The sequence below is a fragment of the Merops nubicus genome, unplaced genomic scaffold (genome assembly GCF_000691845.1).
Source record: "Merops nubicus isolate BGI_N331 unplaced genomic scaffold, ASM69184v1 scaffold12996, whole genome shotgun sequence".
NCBI classification, from domain to species: Eukaryota; Metazoa; Chordata; class Aves; order Coraciiformes; family Meropidae; genus Merops; species Merops nubicus.
The window spans coordinates 12183-31267 of NW_008616996.1; the positions used below are offsets into that span (position 1 = coordinate 12183).

At 40.1% G+C, this 19085-nt stretch overlaps 1 protein-coding gene across 1 annotated transcript; it reads right to left on the minus strand.

Moving 5' to 3' along the window:
- Positions 1 to 439: 439 nt before the first annotated feature.
- Positions 440 to 17856, minus strand: ERP44 (endoplasmic reticulum protein 44; the record flags this gene model as incomplete). Its single annotated transcript, XM_008943003.1, has 8 exons — positions 440 to 1040; positions 4060 to 4162; positions 7183 to 7324; positions 7775 to 7886; positions 11469 to 11585; positions 12895 to 12952; positions 17071 to 17186; positions 17672 to 17856. Coding segments are annotated over 8 exons (935 nt in total), but the record flags the coding sequence as incomplete, so codon positions are not given.
- Positions 17857 to 19085: the final 1229 nt, after the last annotated feature.

Genomic DNA, 19085 nt, shown 5'->3' on the forward strand with positions numbered 1-19085 from the left:
CCCAGAAGGAAAGTAGCAATTCCTTCTTCAGAGCCAAATCCAAAGAGTGCTCAACAAATAAGGCACAAGCCAGACAAAGAGTAACAGAAAGTTTGCAGTGGCTGTTCAGAAAGCAAACGTCTGCAGGAAGGAAGGGACCCAAAGACAAAAAAAAAAGTCTAATTGTAAAACATACACAAAGAGATTAATTTAAGACTGACAAGACTAAGATGGCAGTCCAGCCCTAATCATCTTCCTTCAAAAGGTTTCCAACATCCATGTTACTGTAACACAGCTGCATGGGTAATGATAATGGCAGGAGATGAGAGCAGGTCAGCGCAGCCCTTTGATTCCAAGTACAGCCACTACCATTAAAACTTCTCCTTTCCTTGCTCGGTATTTTAATAAGAGCCAGGATTAATTGCTTAGACATTTACACCCAGTAAAGCACCACACGAGATTCTGTAAAACTTTAATTTATTCCCCTCCCAAGTATCCAGAATAGAAGACCCTCTTAAGTTGGAGAAAAATGTGACAAAGAAAGATTACCAGGATAGCTGTCCACATGAAGGAGGAGAAGAAAAAGCACATACTACCAAGGTTACACAGAAAACAACCCAAAAGTCCTATTTAATGGGATAGTGCAAGTTAACAGCATGTCTCTGGCGAGGATACCTTCATTTGGATTATAAAAGTTTTACAGAACAGAGTTAGATCAAGAGTCTGGCTGGGTCTCTGATATTTCACTATAGCATTAGGAAGGTACTGTTTGAAAGATGCTGTACAGAATGACCCACCAAACAAAGGTATTTACAAGCCTGGGGAGAAAAAAACCAAATTATTTTTCAGTTTATTCAAAATAAAAATACACATAGAATTATGAAAATATAGGTTTACTATTTCCACCACACGGAAGTCAACGCTGCTGTCTGAAAGGCTTGCAAGATTATGTCAAGTTTTTAAAGTTCATCTTTTTCCCTCAATAAGGTGTACCTATGTTCACTGGGTGCCAGTTTCTGGAAGGAGCTCTCTGGTGGGCTGCTTGCTAAATCCTGAATTGGCTGAAAAACAGAACAAACAGTAAAATTGCTTGTTAGACTTGTTTTAATAATCAATCACCTCTGTTAACTGAACTTCTAACATTAATTATGGGAGTGCACGAATGGCCAGCATGCTCACAAATTGAGGTTGGGTTTTTCTTTTTGCCAGGCACATGGTAAGTCCCAAGTAGGTGGAAACCACATGCACACACATGTTAATTAAGCAGCACCAGTTAAGGACATTCCTTTTGTTGCCACCTCTCAAAGATAATGGCCATCACATGAGTTTCTGTACAAGTGACTTAAAAAGCATTTCAAATCTATCTCACCATATAACTGTTTGAGTCTAGCTACTACTTGCTTTGAAAGTATTCAAGTTTATGTGGTTTTGAGATACACGAGGGAAAAGCAGCATCACTGCCAAAATACTATAGGATTTGTTTTCTGTGGAACCTATATTACCCACGCGTGCAATTCAAGGGACATACACAGCCTAAGACAGCAGCCTCCAGCCCAGTGAAGGCCAGAGTTTCCATGGCACAGGCACACACATCTTCCACAAGATGGCAGGATGCCATATGGAGAGGAGAAATCAGTCATAGAATGCTTTGGGTTGGAAGGGACCACTAAAGGTCATCTATACCAACCCTCCTGCAGGGAGCAGGGACATTCCCAACTAGATCAGGTTGTTCAGAGCCCCATCAAGCCTGAAGATGAATGTCTCCAGGGATGGGGCGTCCACCACCTCTCTGGGCAGCCTGTTCCAGTGCCTCACCACCCTCATAGTAAAGAACTTCCTCCTAATGTCCAGTCCAAATCTACCCTGCTCTAGCTTAAAACCATTGTCCCTTGTCCTATCGCTATACACCCTTACACAGTCCAGCTTCCCTGCAGGCCCCCTTCAGGTACTGCAAGGCCACCATAAGGTCTCTCTGGAGCCTTCTCTTCTCCAGGCTGAACAGCCCAAACTCTCTCAGCCTGTCCTTGCAGGAGAGATGCTCCAGTTCTCTGATCATTTTTGTGGCCCTCCTATGGGCCCGCTCTAACACGTCCTTGCCCCTCTTGTGTTGAGGGCTCCAGAGCTGGACACAGCGCTCCAGGTGAGGTCTCACCAAAGGGGAGCAGAGGGGCAGAACCACCTCTCTCCATCTGCTGGCCATGGTGCTTCTGCTGCAGCCCAGGATAGGGTTGGCCTTTTAGGCTGCAAGTATGTATTGTTGGTTCATGTCCAGCTTTGCATCCACTAGTGCCCTCAAGGCCTTTTCTTCAGGGCTGCTCTCTATGACATGTACATGGACCTTGCACTTGGCCTGGTTGGGCCTCATGAGGTTCACATGGGCCCGCTTCCCAAGCTTGTCCAGGTCCCTCTGGCATGCCAACTGCACTAGTCAGCTTGGTGTCATCTGCAAGCTTGCCGATGACAGTCCCACTGTCTGTATCACTGATGAAGACATTAAAGTCCCCACCCCAGGCTGATCTGCTTTTCTTGAGGCAAAATGGAGACGAGAGGCAGGCTGCAGCTCCAGGCAAGGGGCCTGGACACGGCAGGACCCAGGGACCTGGCCGGCTTCCCCCTGCCCTGGCCACGCCTCCTCCACACGGCGACTGCCTCGGCGTGTCTGCCCCTGCACGCCTGCCTGGCTCCGGGCTGACCGACGGCCTGGCCCAGGCCTCAGCCTCCAGCCCTGCTTTCTGCACCTCCTCTTGACCTGAATTCTGGCTGCTCAATGAACTCCTGAGAAACGCAGGGAGCGACCAAGGAAATGAACTACTGCGGAGATGATTCAGCCCTCAGGTCTTCATGGCCAGTCATGACAATGTTCAAAAGCAGTCCTCCTCCTGGCCCAAGGCAAAAGCTCTGGGGCTTTCATGTTTTTAAATCTTCACACTTCGAGCAGGGCAGCAAGAGGCCTCACTCACGTGGCACAGCACAGTGCCACCCTTGCCTTATCCCACAGCAGACCACAAAAATGAGCCTGCAGCCATAATCCCTCACTTGTGGGCTCTGGGATGGCTCAAGGCACCCCAACACAATGGCACCAGGTCTCCTCTGGAACCAACTCTTTGACTCTTGGAGCCCTTAGCAATGCAACTTATAACTTAAAAGATGTGTTTAGAACCAGTTACTTATTTAGAGAGTGCATGAGGGAACGAGAAGGTTTCCTGACAGGCTGTTACATTTGGACTTTTCAGCATGACACCAAACATCTGAATTGAGTGGTGTACCAGGAAGATATAAGGCTGATCAAGACACACTTCAAAGACCAGGGAGAGCAGAGGGAATCAGGGTTGCTGATGTCCTTTCTTTTTTGCCTCCTGGATTAAACTGAACACTGATGTGTTCCTGAATTTTGTCTGGAGCAGGATCTTAGTAGTTGTGTTACTGAAGAGATCCCAGGAGTGACTTCCAGGCATGTCATTATGCAGTGTGACAACCTTTGAGCAGAACAATGAGGAAACCAAACTGACAAGTGCAGCCTGTGACCGCTATTAATGCCACTCCTTAACTGCGTTAATAAAGTACTAAGCTCTACTACCTCTTATCAATCTTTTGTTTATGCTCTAATAATCTGCCTCCTGCTTGGATTGGTAACCACAAGTAAATATATAAAGGATCCAATCAGTTGATGTTTCCCCTTGGAAGCACCCTCTCATAGGGTGTTGTGTGGGAGACAATGCATCTATGATGTATCACCAGTTTTTGCACTGAAATCACATGGAAACACAACAGCAGCTCTGCGAGCTCAGAAGAGTCATCTAGCCCAATAAATTTCCACTTCAGTGGAGAAAGTACATATTCTGATACTCTTCCCTTATTCCAGGCAAACAGGCACCAGCACCATACCTCTCCCCGCCTTCACCTGAAGGAAGTTAAAGGAAGAGCCAAGCAGCAGTGGCAACCTTAAGCTACTATGAACACGTTTCTCTTCCAGGAGGCTGAAGTTAAAAGTACACACCTATCAGAAAGTATAGCTCTGACAAGGAGTAAAAAAAGGTCTTTAATCAATGGCCAAATTAAATGTCTTTGCTGTAGCCTTACCTGTCCAGGTGCTACATCAGTTGGATCAGGGCCATGATGAAACTCTCTATGCAGTTTTCCCGAATGCAAGTCTAGTACAAATTGCTTCAGTTTACCTGGAACTCTGGAACAAATCCAACAGAAATACCCATGTTTATCACAAGTGAAGTCCAAACACAGAAGATTTAAAGCGGGCTGTTTAGATCGGCCAGCTCCTGTTCCTCTAGCACATTATGCCTGCCTTCAGGTGATGAATGGAGAACAGGAAGCCAAATGGTTTGTTAAGGTACCCTACCAGCTTCTTTTTCTCTCCACTGTCTCTTGAGAACACAGCAAGTACTTCATCTTTCCAATAACTCCCACAGAGCTGTACCAGCTGATAACTTCCCTGCACACTCGCCCCAGCTCCCCACCAGCCATAATGTACGAGGGAACAGCGGGCTGCAAACGCAGAGCCTGCAGATACAAATGGCAGCTGGGTAGCACTATTGACAAAACCTCTTTGAAAGGCTCTCTAGTGCTTGAGCACTGCACAGACACTGGAGATAAGCACTAAGAGGATATCAATGTAAATCTAATCTGAGATCATCTACTGTCACCCACAGCCAACGTACTAAACCGCAGCATCCGATTTTATTTGTGAAACGTCAAATGGGCGAAAAAACTTAAAATGAAGAGTTGATCTAGTATTATAAAGATGAGAAAAAACCCTCTAATGTAAGCACTATGCATGCAGTCAAAAGGTAACGTATGAATGGAGACAGGTTTTGGAGGGAGTCCTTCATCAGACCAATTATTCCACACAGGAAAGGACGACAGAGGGTGGTCAGATGAAATACTCAGCAGCATTTCAGATCATCAGAAAGCACCGTGGATGAAACACTGTATCATGTAGAATCAGAGGGCACCAACATCTGCAACTCATCAGCATTATAGTGGTACTTCCAGGGGTCTCCTCCGTTCCCAGATAAAAATCAGGAATTAGCAGTGATGGAGAGAAGGGGGCTCAATCAGCCCAGTTGTAGGGACAGCAGAATCACTGCTCCCTGCTTTACCTTGGGCTCCTGCCCTGGCCTAGGCAGGCACACTGCTGGAAACATTTCCCTGCAGCCTCTTCTCCTAATGCAGCAAGGGCATGTGGTGGCTACAACCTCCTGTAGCTCAGCCAGTTCCTTCCTGAGTAGCTCCAGCTACCATTTCTGACCTGGAACAGCAGGATGAATAGGGCCAGGTGGTCAAAGTATGAGGAAAAAATATTGGGTGGTGGTCTTATTTGCCTATGAACTGGCTATCTCCAAAAAGACAACTCCATAAAGAGAGAGAAAATCTTTTAATGGGATAGTTCTGAAAGTACTATATCCAAACCCTGTTGATTGGTGGCAGCACTGAGACTACAAGAGACAGTCTGGGGCCAGTTTGTAAGAGTCCAGAAAATGTACTAAAGTGGCAGAAATCCTCGCAGGTAGATGAAAGTCTCAGAATGAAGATTTTATCTATGATTAAAATAAACCCAAGCAAACCAAACCAAACCAAACAACCCAAACCACAAACATATACACAAAAGAGTATCACCCCAGGAGCTTCAAGCTCTCCTTGTTTCCAAGCTGTTTGTTAGTTATTTCTAAGTATCAGCTCAGTCTCCTGGAGTAAGGTGTTGAATAATTATTTACCATTAAGCAACTGCCTACAAACCTGACATCTCTCTCTCACCTTCATTTGTATTTAACAACTGGTATACAAACAAGCAAGTAGCTGTTATTATTCTGACAGCATTTCACAGAAAGAATGTGTAAGACACATACCATGAAAGCCTAAACCAAACATCTCTATTGCCCCTATAAGAAATAATTATTTATTTTAGGGGTTTCAAAAATGACAATCAAAAGAGTGCTTTCAAAATGTAAATATCCCACTATTTTTTTTTTAAAGTGCTGGCATGTGTGGTGTACATGATCTTCCAAAGATATAGGAAGCACAGGGAGAAAAAACCCATAGTTTCTATCAGTTTCAACACACAGAGCTTTAGGTATTTGAAAAGTGCAGTGAGATACACCAAACAGACTACACCTTGAGAAAATGCCTGTGGAGAATTCTGGGGAGAAGCTAGGTTTGAACTCCTTCCACGTGTCAACATTTCAGACAGAAAAAAGCCTGCTGGAATGGCAGAATTACACATGGGGTTATGTTCACATTGCATGCTAAGTCTGAGCTTTGAATCCTTGGCTTTGACAAAAATTAAATACCACGACTTTTTTTAAAGTATGAACAATCAAAACTTCAAGTCTCAAAGCCTAGGCATCTAACCAGGACTTAACAAGCAGTGTGTATACAGGTACCTCCCTCGAGACAGAAACTGGAGTCTAACACTCAACCTGAGGACAGACAGGGCACCTGTCTCATGCTGAAAGCCCCTGAAGATAACATCTACACATCTTCACCCCTCAACTGAACCATGAGAGACAGCGCTTCTGCTCCCAAGGCAGTATAACATGAAGAGATAGGCGGAAGGAAAGAGGATTATCACAGTAGTATTTCACCTAAGCACCCTGATACTTCTCTCACAGGGAATGTGGATAAAATTGGATAAGGTAGCATGCCAACGATCTGCCATTTTCCAAGCTGGATGTGGAAAATTTCAGAAACCCACACATGGATTTCTCTGCCCGCTTCCCAGGTTTAGGCTACTGCAGGAAGGCTGGAATTACACAGCAAGAAAAAACAAATGAGCAGGCTGGGAATTTTTATGTGGTGCATTTTACAGTAATCATTGCATAACAGCACTTAAGCATTCCACATACTATTTTAAACCTTTTAAAGCTAATTGATATACCTAGACCACCACTAAAGATACCGCACCAAGCTCCAAATGCCTAACTACTGTGGAAAATAACATAACTTTGAAATATAAGAGCAGCCTCTAAAAACTTCATGTAGGATTCTCTTCTTTCACAAAGCAATGAAACTCCACTTAAACAATGACTTCACACCAACTCATACTGCTTTAAGGCTCTGACACTGAATGACACAAAGGCAGTCTTACCTAACCCAGATTTACTCATCTTCCTACCACAGCACTGATTAAAATACGAGCACGTTTTTTGCTTTGTTCTTCTCAAATTAAAATGCAGAAAGAAAAATACTTACGACAAATCACTGAAGTCTGGGAAGACGTACATGTGCCTAAAGCTATCAATGGCAATTACAGGGCAGTCTGCTGGAGTCTTCTGAATGTGGAGGAGTGGGTGCCTGAACTTATCACAGTCAGCGTGGAGGAAGTTTATTGTACCTTAAAATCGTGAGCAGACAGAAATCCACGTTAAAATTCTTTTATTATCTTGAAACCCTAACTACTTTCATAACTATTACAGGTGGAAATATTAGACAGACACAACACGCAAAGCTTGAAAACAGTTTTAAATAACTAATACCACCAAAACAATGGATTTTCTTAAAGTGTTTTTGGCCACAATAACAAACGGAAGTTCTATTTAATGCCCTCTCAAACTGCATTAAGTCATTTAGAAAAGAAGGATTTCTGAAATAGTTGCTAATAAATTGTGTTTCTATTTTAATAATTTCCAAATGAGTCGGTCCCCACTGTCAAAAGTATATAAAGCTTGTCAGCCTCAAGAGCTTTAAAAGTAGGATTCTGTTTGTTGCCTACGCTTCCACTCTGCTGAGTTTGCCTGAAAATTTACACCAGTAAACCGAAGAAGTAGTAGGAGTAACTGCAAACCTTTTTCACTTATTAACTGTCGTGCAACCTCCTGCTGGAATTTCTCTAAGCTCTCCAAGTCATCTTTCATGTGGAAAAGTATGAGAAAAGGAAGGCCTTCTTCTGTCAGTTCCTGCACAGAAAACAAATGACAAATCTCATTTTTTCAATTTCTTAAGGACAATTAACTATGTGATTCCAGCAATTTTCAAATTCAATGGGATCTCTACTTTAAAAGCAGCTGAAGCGCAGAACTAAAGATGTTAACTGCAGACCATTCATCTAAGATACACGAGTGCTACAGTTAACCATGTTTCCTTCCTCTTCCATGCACAACAGATAAAGGATGAAGGTATTTCATTGTCAGCATTTCAGGAAGGGATACACTTCCACTGGAATACTTGCTCAAAAGAAACAGCCCAGTTCTGAGTAAACCCATCTTCCCAGGAACAGAAAGGTATTAAATGCTATGAAAAGCTGAGGGTATATACTAGACCCAGTCCTAACTTGGTTCATGCAGTAAGTTGGTGTTTTCTTAGCATAACAAAATGAGTAAATCTCTTTAAATAGCTCCATTAAAAAAAAAAAAAAAAATAGAAAAAAGCAGACGCTAATGACATAGTTATATCAGTTACAATTAAGTGCTGAGTTTTTTTCCAGTTTATTCTGATTGGTGGTCTTATAACAGCTTTATTAAATTTAGAGGCTAGTATGTTACTAAAATTGATGAAGCAGTGAAACCCTTGGTAGAACACCAAAGCTTTAGCTCCTCATAAGAATGCATTCTTGCAGCTCAAGTGCCTTTTAAAGATCTGTCCAGGGACAGATAAATGTAGGAACTCCTTGAATTATTTATTCAGGATTTTTCTTTTACTCAAAACCAAAACAAAGCACAAACAACATGCATTTGCTTGCTTCAAAAGTGATTTTTAGGCATCTTTGAACATCAGTGCAACTTGTTAGAGCCTGACTGAAGAAATAATAATGTGTTATCAAATCAGTGCCAACAGAAGAGTTTCTTCAGGTACATGCTATTTGCAGTAAGTTGGCAGAAAAGCATTCGTATCAGTAGGCAGCCAGTTACATAGTGTATACGAAATGGCTGCATGCTCCTTCAAGTCTGTCAGGTGAGTTGGAGCTTGATATTTTAGCAGCAGATTGACAAGATCCTCCTAACTTCAGTGTTCTTGATGAAATCCAAGCTTCCCAATTCACTTCCCAAAAAACTACTCATATTTGCTTGTTCCCATTTTTACACAGACATATTTGGCTGGGTCTCAAGTCTCCTCTCTCATTAGAGGGTGGGAAAGTCTGTTTTGTACCTCTGTGATTATGGCTCTGGTTCCTCACTCATTTCAACAGGTAAATTTCCAGAGGGAGAAGTCCCTAGCAGAGCTTGGTATTCCATCTCTAAGCTCCCTTCTCGCTTGCAAGCAGCTAAAGGACAACCTTGGCAAGTTATAGTCACAAGACCAATTCATCTCCAAACAGGTTGTTAGGACAGCTGCCTTGAAAGCCTCGCTGATTCTGGCTCCAGCTGGTTTCTATAAAGTACCTTCATATGTTTGCTCTTCCATTCCAGCTTTCATAGTGTGCCTTTACTGATTGCAGAATCACTTTGGTTGGAAGAGACCTTTAAGATCATCAAGTCCAACCATCATGACACAACAAGTAGCATAGTTATTTAATTAGCTTTGGCCTAGTCCCTCAAAAGCTACAATCTCGTTAGGCACTGAGAATATCAAAAGATATTAATTAGATCTGAGCTTCCCACATTACTTCTGCATGCCTTTGAGAAACATTTTACCCTTTTGAAAACTTACAGTTCAGCACCACCTTTAAACCATGTGGTTCACTGTACTCACATAGCATCAAACTGAACAGACCGATTACAGGTCAATTGCTGATTTCTTCTGAATGATATGACTGATCCAAACAGCCTTTTCTAATCAAGTACAGGGACTGTCTCTTAAATGAAAAGTCTTCTCAAGCAAGAACACCTTGCTTCAGAGTTCAATTACTGTATGTTGTCTAAAGTCATAATGATGAACTCTGTTCAGATCAGGAATCGTTCTGGCTAGCATGTCCGTGACACTTAGCAGATAGTGAAAACATTAAGAAAGAAAACAAGGGGGAAAAACAAAATTCAATCTACCATCAGTTTAGGGAAGCCAAACTTGATTTTTAAAACTGACTTCAAAGTCTATTGTAAGAATTTTTGTCCTTATTTATATGGTAGGCTGTGTTTATGGTAGTAGAATAACAGTCACAGCACTTCATATTTTTACCCTCTAATATTATGCAGTATGCATTAAGAGCCCATTTAAATACTGTACAATGTCAGCAGGCAGAAGTATCTAAATTCTGGCATGTTTAAATTTGTTTGGGTACTGGCAGCACTGAAATTGTTAAACAAATGTTGCTAGGCAAAATATCAGATTGGAATTGTAAATATCTGCCTAAATAAACAGGAATTGAGGGCTGAGAGAGCAACCAGAAAAACCATGACACAGTGTGTGGTACAAGCTGACAGTGATGAACCTTGGCTTCTAACATTCAAAGTCCAGTTTCCCCACGGGAAAAGTACACTGGAAATCTACCACGCACTTCTGGAGATGGCAACATCTGGCATCTTTTACATATTGAGTTGCAAATGAAGAATTAAAATTTGTTTAACTAACAGAACTTTCCAATAAGAGTTGGCAGGGTTGAGTAGAAGATGGTACTTAAACCACTTTGTGCATCCCACCCTGCGCCTCCCCGTGCTGTAGCCTGATGCGCTGTGCATGCCAGAACAGCAGCGTTACATCCACTGCAGATTCAGGATTAAAAAAAGTGTGCAAACTGAGAATGAGTCATACAACCAATTCTTTAGTTTCTAATCCAGAGCTTCCAGCAGATGCTGTCGCTATGTACAAACCCACAGGAAAGAGCATGTGAAGATAAGAGGGTGCCAGTGCTTAAACAGATTGACGAAACCCAAAAGCAACCACCCAAAAAACCCCCACGTGGTTTTTACTACAGTTCCCAGAAGATGGCCAGCTCTGTAGATGAACAACCCCCATCTAATATACCTATTTATTATTAGATAATGCTTTGGAGGTGGTTAATTGAGTAACATTTTTCTACAACTAACTTTCTCATTAAATTTTAGAAGCTGATTATAACTAAAGGACAGTTCACAGCTGTTTTACTCTCCCAAACTGTCATGGACATGCTCACATGGGTACTTTCTAACATGACAAGAAGCATTTTTTCAAGATGCAAAAATAGTCAGATAACATTTATATCTAGCTCTTAAATCAATATTTAGTCACAACATCTGTATAAATATGTACTGACTTCAGAGGAATAATACAACCTATCCAAGGTGTTACACACCCTCATGTACCTACAGACACAGATTCTTACACACTCGCATTCTTAGCGTCCAAAAGTCCACAATCTGCAAATCACCAGACACTTCTGTTATCTATATGCATATTATAACCTCTTAGTTTGGTAGTGTTTGAACTACCACAAATCTCCCTGTAGTGAATTTCAAGTCTAACCAAAAAGCTCTGTAAGAATCAAAGGACATTCATTACCTGACAGCTACTTTCTGCCAAAAGCAAAGCATGCAGAAAGTTCTTTGGCATGGGTTAGAGACCTTGAAAGAGACATTTTGGTTTTGAGAAAGAAATCCCAAAAGTAGAATGGTAGATAAAATTCTTACCTCCCCATTTTCAAACGTAATTTCTCGAACTAGTGGCACACATTTATCTTGTGTCCATGCATAAATCAAATCAAAATTGGTTAGCGAGCCTAAATACACCATATCTGGAGCATTTTCCTGTTGAAAAGAAAAATATACTAGTTGAGAAACAGTGCAAATGACATTGCTACCTACACAGAAGATTACCTACACCAAGATAAAAGTAGCAATATCTGTATAAATATTGAAAGCCAGTAGTATATCAATATTAAGCCCTGTGCATGCAACATTTCTATTAACTATATTATGAAACTACAACAGGAAAAGAAATTCCATACGATCATTTATGCAGTCATCTGCACTTTTTAAGACAACTTAAGAACTGAAAATATACTTTTTTTTTCCAAATTTGGAATGTTTCAAATTAAAGCTATTTAGACTTCCATCAGGTTAAGAAATCGTATCTCAGTTAGATATAAACTCAATGCAGAGAAGTTTCTTCATGCTGATAGTTACAAAAAATCTCCAAAAACTCCTCCCAATGTCCTACAGGAGTTGCAACTGGTTTTCTACATTTACTTTGCCAGAGAGATGAATAAATAGTTTTCCTTTATTTGCTAGTAATTTTAACTCAGAATTCAGTGCTGCCATCTTTGAGTGTAATTACAATTTTGGTTAACATGAAGTGAAGCATGACTTTGCAAGCTGCAGCCATGATTAAGCACACCTTAATTCAGAAATGCCATATAAATTAGGTAACCTAATAAATTCTTTTTTAGCAGAACAAGGTTTGAAACTCCCTCCCCTCCCCTCTTAGGTCTTTTAAAATTTATTTTTCTTTGGTAAGCAACTCTCTTCATACACTAGATCTGAGAAAAGAGCAGATTTTCAGATATTTTGTTTCTAAAGAGCAATTCTTGCAATTTTCTTCTGTACTGATTTTTTTTCACAAGTAAAACTATGTCTATGAGAGTTTAACATAAAGTTAATTAAGAGAACAGCTCTTAGGCTTTACAGGCCAAGATGCACAAGACAGGCAAGTGGCAGTCAGAAAAATACTTCGTAATTGTCACTTGCTTTGAAACATCATGAAGTGCACCAACTGTTGAACTTCACAGATCTTAAAGACTTCCACAGAACACAAAATATCTATATACATGATGAGTTGACTGTGTTTCTAAGAAAAGAACCTCCCATTTCTGGAGATGGATGTTTAAATTGACAAATTTAGGTTTTACACACTTAATCAGAAATAAATGGAACCAGGATCCTTTTCACTGACTCAAAGCCACTAGTTTCCATGACCCTATTTCTCGCACTATTTAGTAATGAAATAAAATTAATATTTGAGATGTAGTAATATACTGAATGATCTGAATGTAGTCTCCACTAGCTCATATTCCCATTTAATGACAATAAGCAGAATAAAACACATAGTTACACTTACCCCTGGTGGCTTGTAGATTACATTGTCTCCGCTAAATCTCTCTGCTTTTGAAATAGCCCTACAACAAACCAACCAGTAAGCATGTCTTGGTACAGACAAATGAAGTAACTGAGATACTAAAAATCATATTTTAATTTGCTAGCCTTTATTTTATTTTTTTTTTCCCTTCAAAATTTGAGACTTAAAATCCTTGATCTTTATACTAGACTGTAAAGGGACTCCACAGAAACTTGTCCTGGCGAGATGAGAGAGCATTGAGGGAGTCAGCAAGATGTAGCCCTAAGATTAGACTAAAGGGTGGACTAAAAGCATCAAATTGCAAGTGATGAATGCTAGTACAACCTTGGATAAGAAACCATGAGAGAAAAATGCTAATGAACTAATACACGCATGGAAATTAAAAAATATAAAGACCTATTCTTAAGGAAAGAAAGCAGAGAAAGGTGGATTCTTGTTTGCATTTAGTCTTCCTGTTCCACTGTTTACACTAGAAATTTACCTCTTATCTACCCTGATAAAGGGCTTTGAGGTGCTCCACCAGCACAGGCAAAGAGAAAATAAACCCACACCATCCATTTTACCCTCAAAATGGATCTAGAGAGCCCAGGGCATAGCATGCAGTTTCTGACCACTGATGACATGGTATGTGTGTATCTGGAGAACACACACAGCTCCCTCTTGGCATTCAGCTTAACATATGACCTTACTGAGTTCCTCTCCTGCCTCGCACAGTTTTGTGGTTCATTAATCCCACTCACTGCAGAGTGCTCTGAAAGCTGCTTGCTTGTACCTCCTAAATTATCATCTCTTATTCAAACAAATGGGGACAGCTGTGCATCCAACACAGGATATAAGGGGGGGAAAAAAAAAGGAATGAAAGTGCTCAACAAAAATAAACCCTTTCACCACCTTCAGACATCAAAAGAGGCCCCTTTTATTCCTGTCTCCCATGCCTTGCTGCTCCAACAGAACTCGTGCTGGCAAGACAGAACTGACTGGCTGCATGTGCCACGGGAGTAAAATTAACTACCTGTGTCTTTTCCTTTTAGCATAGTCTAAAAAGAAGGCATGTCAGCCTCTGGTAAACATTAGCTAAGAATTCCAGCTCCCCCAGTTATACTCTCTCTTCTGTGGACTTAATATAAGCACTGATGAAGAAATTTAAGGGGGAGGAAAAACAGAAGAGTAAAAATATCTCAATTTATCTCACTGCAACATGAGGCCCATCTTTCAGGAGTCTGAACTGTTTAGAGGGACAAGGTTAAAAAAGTAAAATTATCCTTTTCTTAGCACATAGAAAAGACACTTTGCGTAGTACGTTACACCTATCAGTATTTGGACTGGTTTAAAGACATGTCTTTTAAAACACATTTTTGTATTTAAGACACAATGACTGCTTCCATAATGTGAAATGAGTCTTGTGACCATCATCACTGAGGTAAACTACTTCCATCCCAGGCAATCCTTCACTGAGTAAGAAGGAAGTGACATAGAAGCCACCTGCCCAATCGCTACTTGGTAAGCTGATAATAATCTAAAATGAAAGATATGCTCTAGGGTAAGCCTGCAGTGGAGCCCAAAAGGTCCTCTTCTGGGTTCTTCCACATCAGTAGCTACAGTTGTGGCTGATTTGCTCCACATAACTCAAAGTGGGGACATGATATGAAAATCCCAAATGCCTGAAGATGCAGCTTTTTAAAACAACTACCAAACTGGAAACACTTCATTTTCATTTTGTCTCTTCTTGAAGCAGTAACGTATAAGGTGAGCCCCTTGGAGCCACACAAACACTGCCTCCCTCCCCAGTTTGCTCACTAACATAAAATTCAAATAGTTCCTAGATTCATGACACTCTCCCATGAGTTACCTACAGTCCCTCATAGCTCTTTAAGATCGAAGTATTTTTTGGCTGTTTGTTTTGGTTTTCTGCATTTGGCTTCCTACACTGTGCTCAATGGCACAGGGCCATTCCCTTCCACGTCCACAAATATTTATCCCTCTCTAGTTTTACTTCTAAAATCTACCTCTAGTATCTTTTCATTGGTATCTGTCCTATCTCTTTCTGCTCACAAGTCTTCTTTCATTAGTCACATTCTGCAGTCACCTCAGACCTTGACAGAACTGCTAAGAATCTGTTGATTTAAAAATGGTTTTAAACATCAAGGTGATCTGCAACTAAGTAGCATTAATACAGTTAAAAGAAATAAACTATTGCAACTACCTAAAGCCAGAATAATTTTGGCATAGCAGGAAACAGTTTTGCCTTGACAGAAGCTAGTGACATATTTATTTTTTTCCTGTCAAATTGATTATTTTGAGGCTTTTAGCAAACTAGAAGTTTGAAGATGACAGCTCATGTTACCATATACCTCCCAAACCATATACCTGTTGAACTCTATCTGTAGCAAAACCAAAAATTCCTCCCAGAGGCTCTTAAGATGCTCAGTCAGAAGAGTGCAACTGATCAGAGCCAGCTCCCCATGAAACATTTTGTTCTATATCAACTGAACAGAAAACAATGTTATACAGCCCATATATCCCTCAGAAGTCTCTTCACATAAAATTTTGTAGGAAGCTTGAGAGGTGAAAACACAGTTTCCAAGGTTTCTTTCTCAAAGGCTGCACTTTAAAACACTAACAGCTCCAGGCTAGGAAGGTAATGGGAGACTGGAGAGAGAGTAACAACAAGCCTGCTGTGCAATCTGTAGTTACACAGGGAAGTTACAATCAAACCCTGATCTCTTCCATTATGATTGCTTATTGCTTATAGCTAAAGAAAAAATTAAAAAAACCCTAATAACTACCTTCAAGAATGGTGTCCAACAACCAAAAGCTAACACTGAGTGGTTTGAGATTTTTTTCTCATTCTACAGAATTGACAAATAGCAAATGAAAGATGAACAGAGTCAAACAACAGAATGGAGAATCTTAAGTGTTGTTATCCTACTAACAGTTTTAAAAAATGTATTCCTAAAAAGAATAGTCCCATGAGGGGGCAAAAAGTAATTTAAAATTCTAATAACTCTGTCTGGCTTCCCTAAGAAAAAGCATGGATGCATTCATGAGAAAACATTTGAGATAGTGCCCACTCTTGGGGGATAAGAGTGACAGACCTATAGACCACAGATTTACAAGATTTCTTCATTATCTCACAGCCACAGCTGCATATAGTCACAGGATACCCAACGGGGAACTGAAGGAGAGCAAAGCCACATGTACTCCTGCAAAACTTTTTTTTTTTTTTTTTTTTTTGAGGAATACATTGGAAGAGGCATCAGTGACTGACAAAGTTTCACTCAAACAGATGAAACATTTTCTATCTTGTTACATCCTCTCAGTCTCCACTATTCTCCTCTACATTCAATTAAAAAACCTCTTAGGGCAACTGTATCCAGTACAAAAGCTACTATAATCCATGCAAGCTCCTGATCTTGCAACTATGGGTAGACTGCAAACCACTGCACTCACATTCATGCCCAATCACTTCAAATTAGGCATTATAACAAGTAGAAAACTGAATTTCTGTAGGTTGTTCTTCTAGTCTCACACTGTGTATCACATCTGTGCAATCGCCTTTCTAAACTGTTACTTTGTACAGTGACACAGAACTTGTGTGAAAGAATCCAGGCACAGAAATGAGGCATTTTAGAACACGGTCCTCTCCCAAGACAGAGAGAGGAAATGAGCAAGCAACTACTGAATTATTCTTTACATGAAAAACCCCACTACCCTACAAAGAGAATGAATATACCTCTACAAAAAAAAGATTGTATTTTAAAGAAAAAAACAAACCCGTTGTTAAAAAGAGTTACTAAGTCTGCAAAGATAATTTTTTTTTGCCAGTTTCCAAGCCCTTCTATGCTTATTTCCCTCTCCCTCCAAAGAAGCAGGTTTGTGTGTCACAACTTCCTAGCATCCCCCCTAAAACCTCCTATATTACATTCAAACTACTGCGACAAAGAGTGAAAAACAGAAAATAAGGCAAAAAAAGGAAGTTGGATATCACAGCAAACATTAAGGCCAGGAGTTTTCTGTCTCAGTGCATCTATTAAGGTCTAGTCCCTTCAGTTCTGTCACACTGAAAGTATTGAAGAAGTCAATTCAATTAAGTTACATAAAACTTATTAACATAATTTCAATAATGAAGTCATGCAATCAACAAATTATAAAACTTACCCAAAGGCAGACAGGAATACACAATCATCATGCAAAATATTTGCTACTCTTTCAAAGTTTCTGTAATTGTCAGAATCCTTCTGCTCAAAGTATCCAACAATATTTCTTCTGCTGCGCTGTAGAAACAAAGGTTAAATTACAACTTACCTCAAATTATCAAAAACTAACCTTGCTCCCCCAGGATATCAAAAAAAGAAGTGTCATTCATTCAACAGTCAATAACTGCAGAGAAATTATTTCTTTTCTACCTTTTCAATATTCAGAAGCATCCTTGTGAAAATTTTCCCAGTGAGGAATATTAGAAAGATCTTGTCAAACACAACACGATTCTTTTCAAACAATTAAAAGTAAAATAGATAATGTGGTAGTGGAGTTATTGTAACAAAATTAATGCCGTTGAAAATTATTACATTGGAACAATTTGTAATACTGGAAATGATCAAATTTTCCACTCAGTTTAAAAAAAAGCACTCGCAACATTTCTGAATGGGAGAAGAAATAAACAGGCATCTGAAACATGTTATGTTTGACCAGTTCAACATTTAAAAATGAAATAAAGGAAGAAAAATATATGCAGAAGGGATACATTTGAAAGGCTTACATCTAGAGAATGAATTTCTTCCAAATCCTGGACCTCCCGAATAGGGTTACTCTTCTGCTGCCGGATGTAATCTGCTATTGCTGTCACCGACCTCTGGCCCCTGTATTCTCTCTTCATCATCATTCCGTTCCGGAAGAGTTTCAGAGTCGGGTATTTGCTTATCCTGTATCTCTGAGCTATATCCGCTAAAAAGAAATTAAGAAAATAATAATTAAAAAAATATTACAAATACAGAAGCACATTGAACATGGTATCTTATGCATGTATATGCACACACTGAAGTGGAATCTCTGAACCAGTTAAAGTTCCACATCTTTAAACAAGAACTAAAAGACCAACACCCCCCACAACATCCCCACAGGAGAGCAGAGGGAAAGCAGCTACAATATTTCTCACATGCACTTCCTTTTTACCTTTGCTTTATTTAATTGTACCCTCCTGTTCACTCCTCTCTTAGAAATGTATCTAGAAACAAAGAAAATCTTACAGCCCCTATGAAAACTAGGTGTCCTCTACTACAGAGTGGGATGCAGCTGACCTAATTTTCAATCATGTTTGTATCTAAATCCAACTAAATCCCAAAATATGAACCCACTTTTCAGAGACGCTTAATCCTTTGAGGTAACTCATTCCAGTCAACCACACCTATCTTGCTTCCACTTCTCTCTCAAAGAGAGATGGTGAACTTCAACAGACTGATTTATCCTTTGGAGACAGAAGTTTCATCCAGTCAACAGAGATAGGAAGGCATTGAAAGTGTGGGCTGAATGTGTGTCCTGTTCCTTTCTAGTCTATCAAAACTGGACCAGGGTCTGATAAGAGTCAAGGAGCACTATATATGAAGGTTTTGCAGAGGCATATTGAGATTAAAGACCGTTACAGAGCTGCACAGCAAGAGAATGCTAAAGCTACACATTTTTTGTCTCATAACACAGGTATTTCCTTCAGGTTATTTCCACAGTTATAGGAGGATGCACAGGTTGCAGAATGGACATTCCAAAGATCTTGAAGGTTCTCTGAGATAGAGACTGTAGTCCCTCCAAGTGCTGAAGTTGTGCAAAAAAATCAATGGTAATAAAATGCCTACTGTCAAGACTGAATTCAAACATTATTCCGTTAAGTCAGAACTTCCATGGTCTTTACAAATTACAATGAGATTCCATGAATACTGGTATTTAAACTAACACAGAGAGATGACAGTCCTACACAAGCAAGTATTTGAAAACCATCTTTCTACAAAATAAAAAATGCAAGTACATGAAAAATTGTTTGAATTCATTCAAAAGTCAAATAGAGTAAACCTTAAATGCTTCATTAATCCCTGCCATTTGATACAGGTAGAGTTAGCATAAGCAGAGCAACTACAAAATTATATTCCTTTTAAAATTGGAAATACACAATGCAAATACATGGA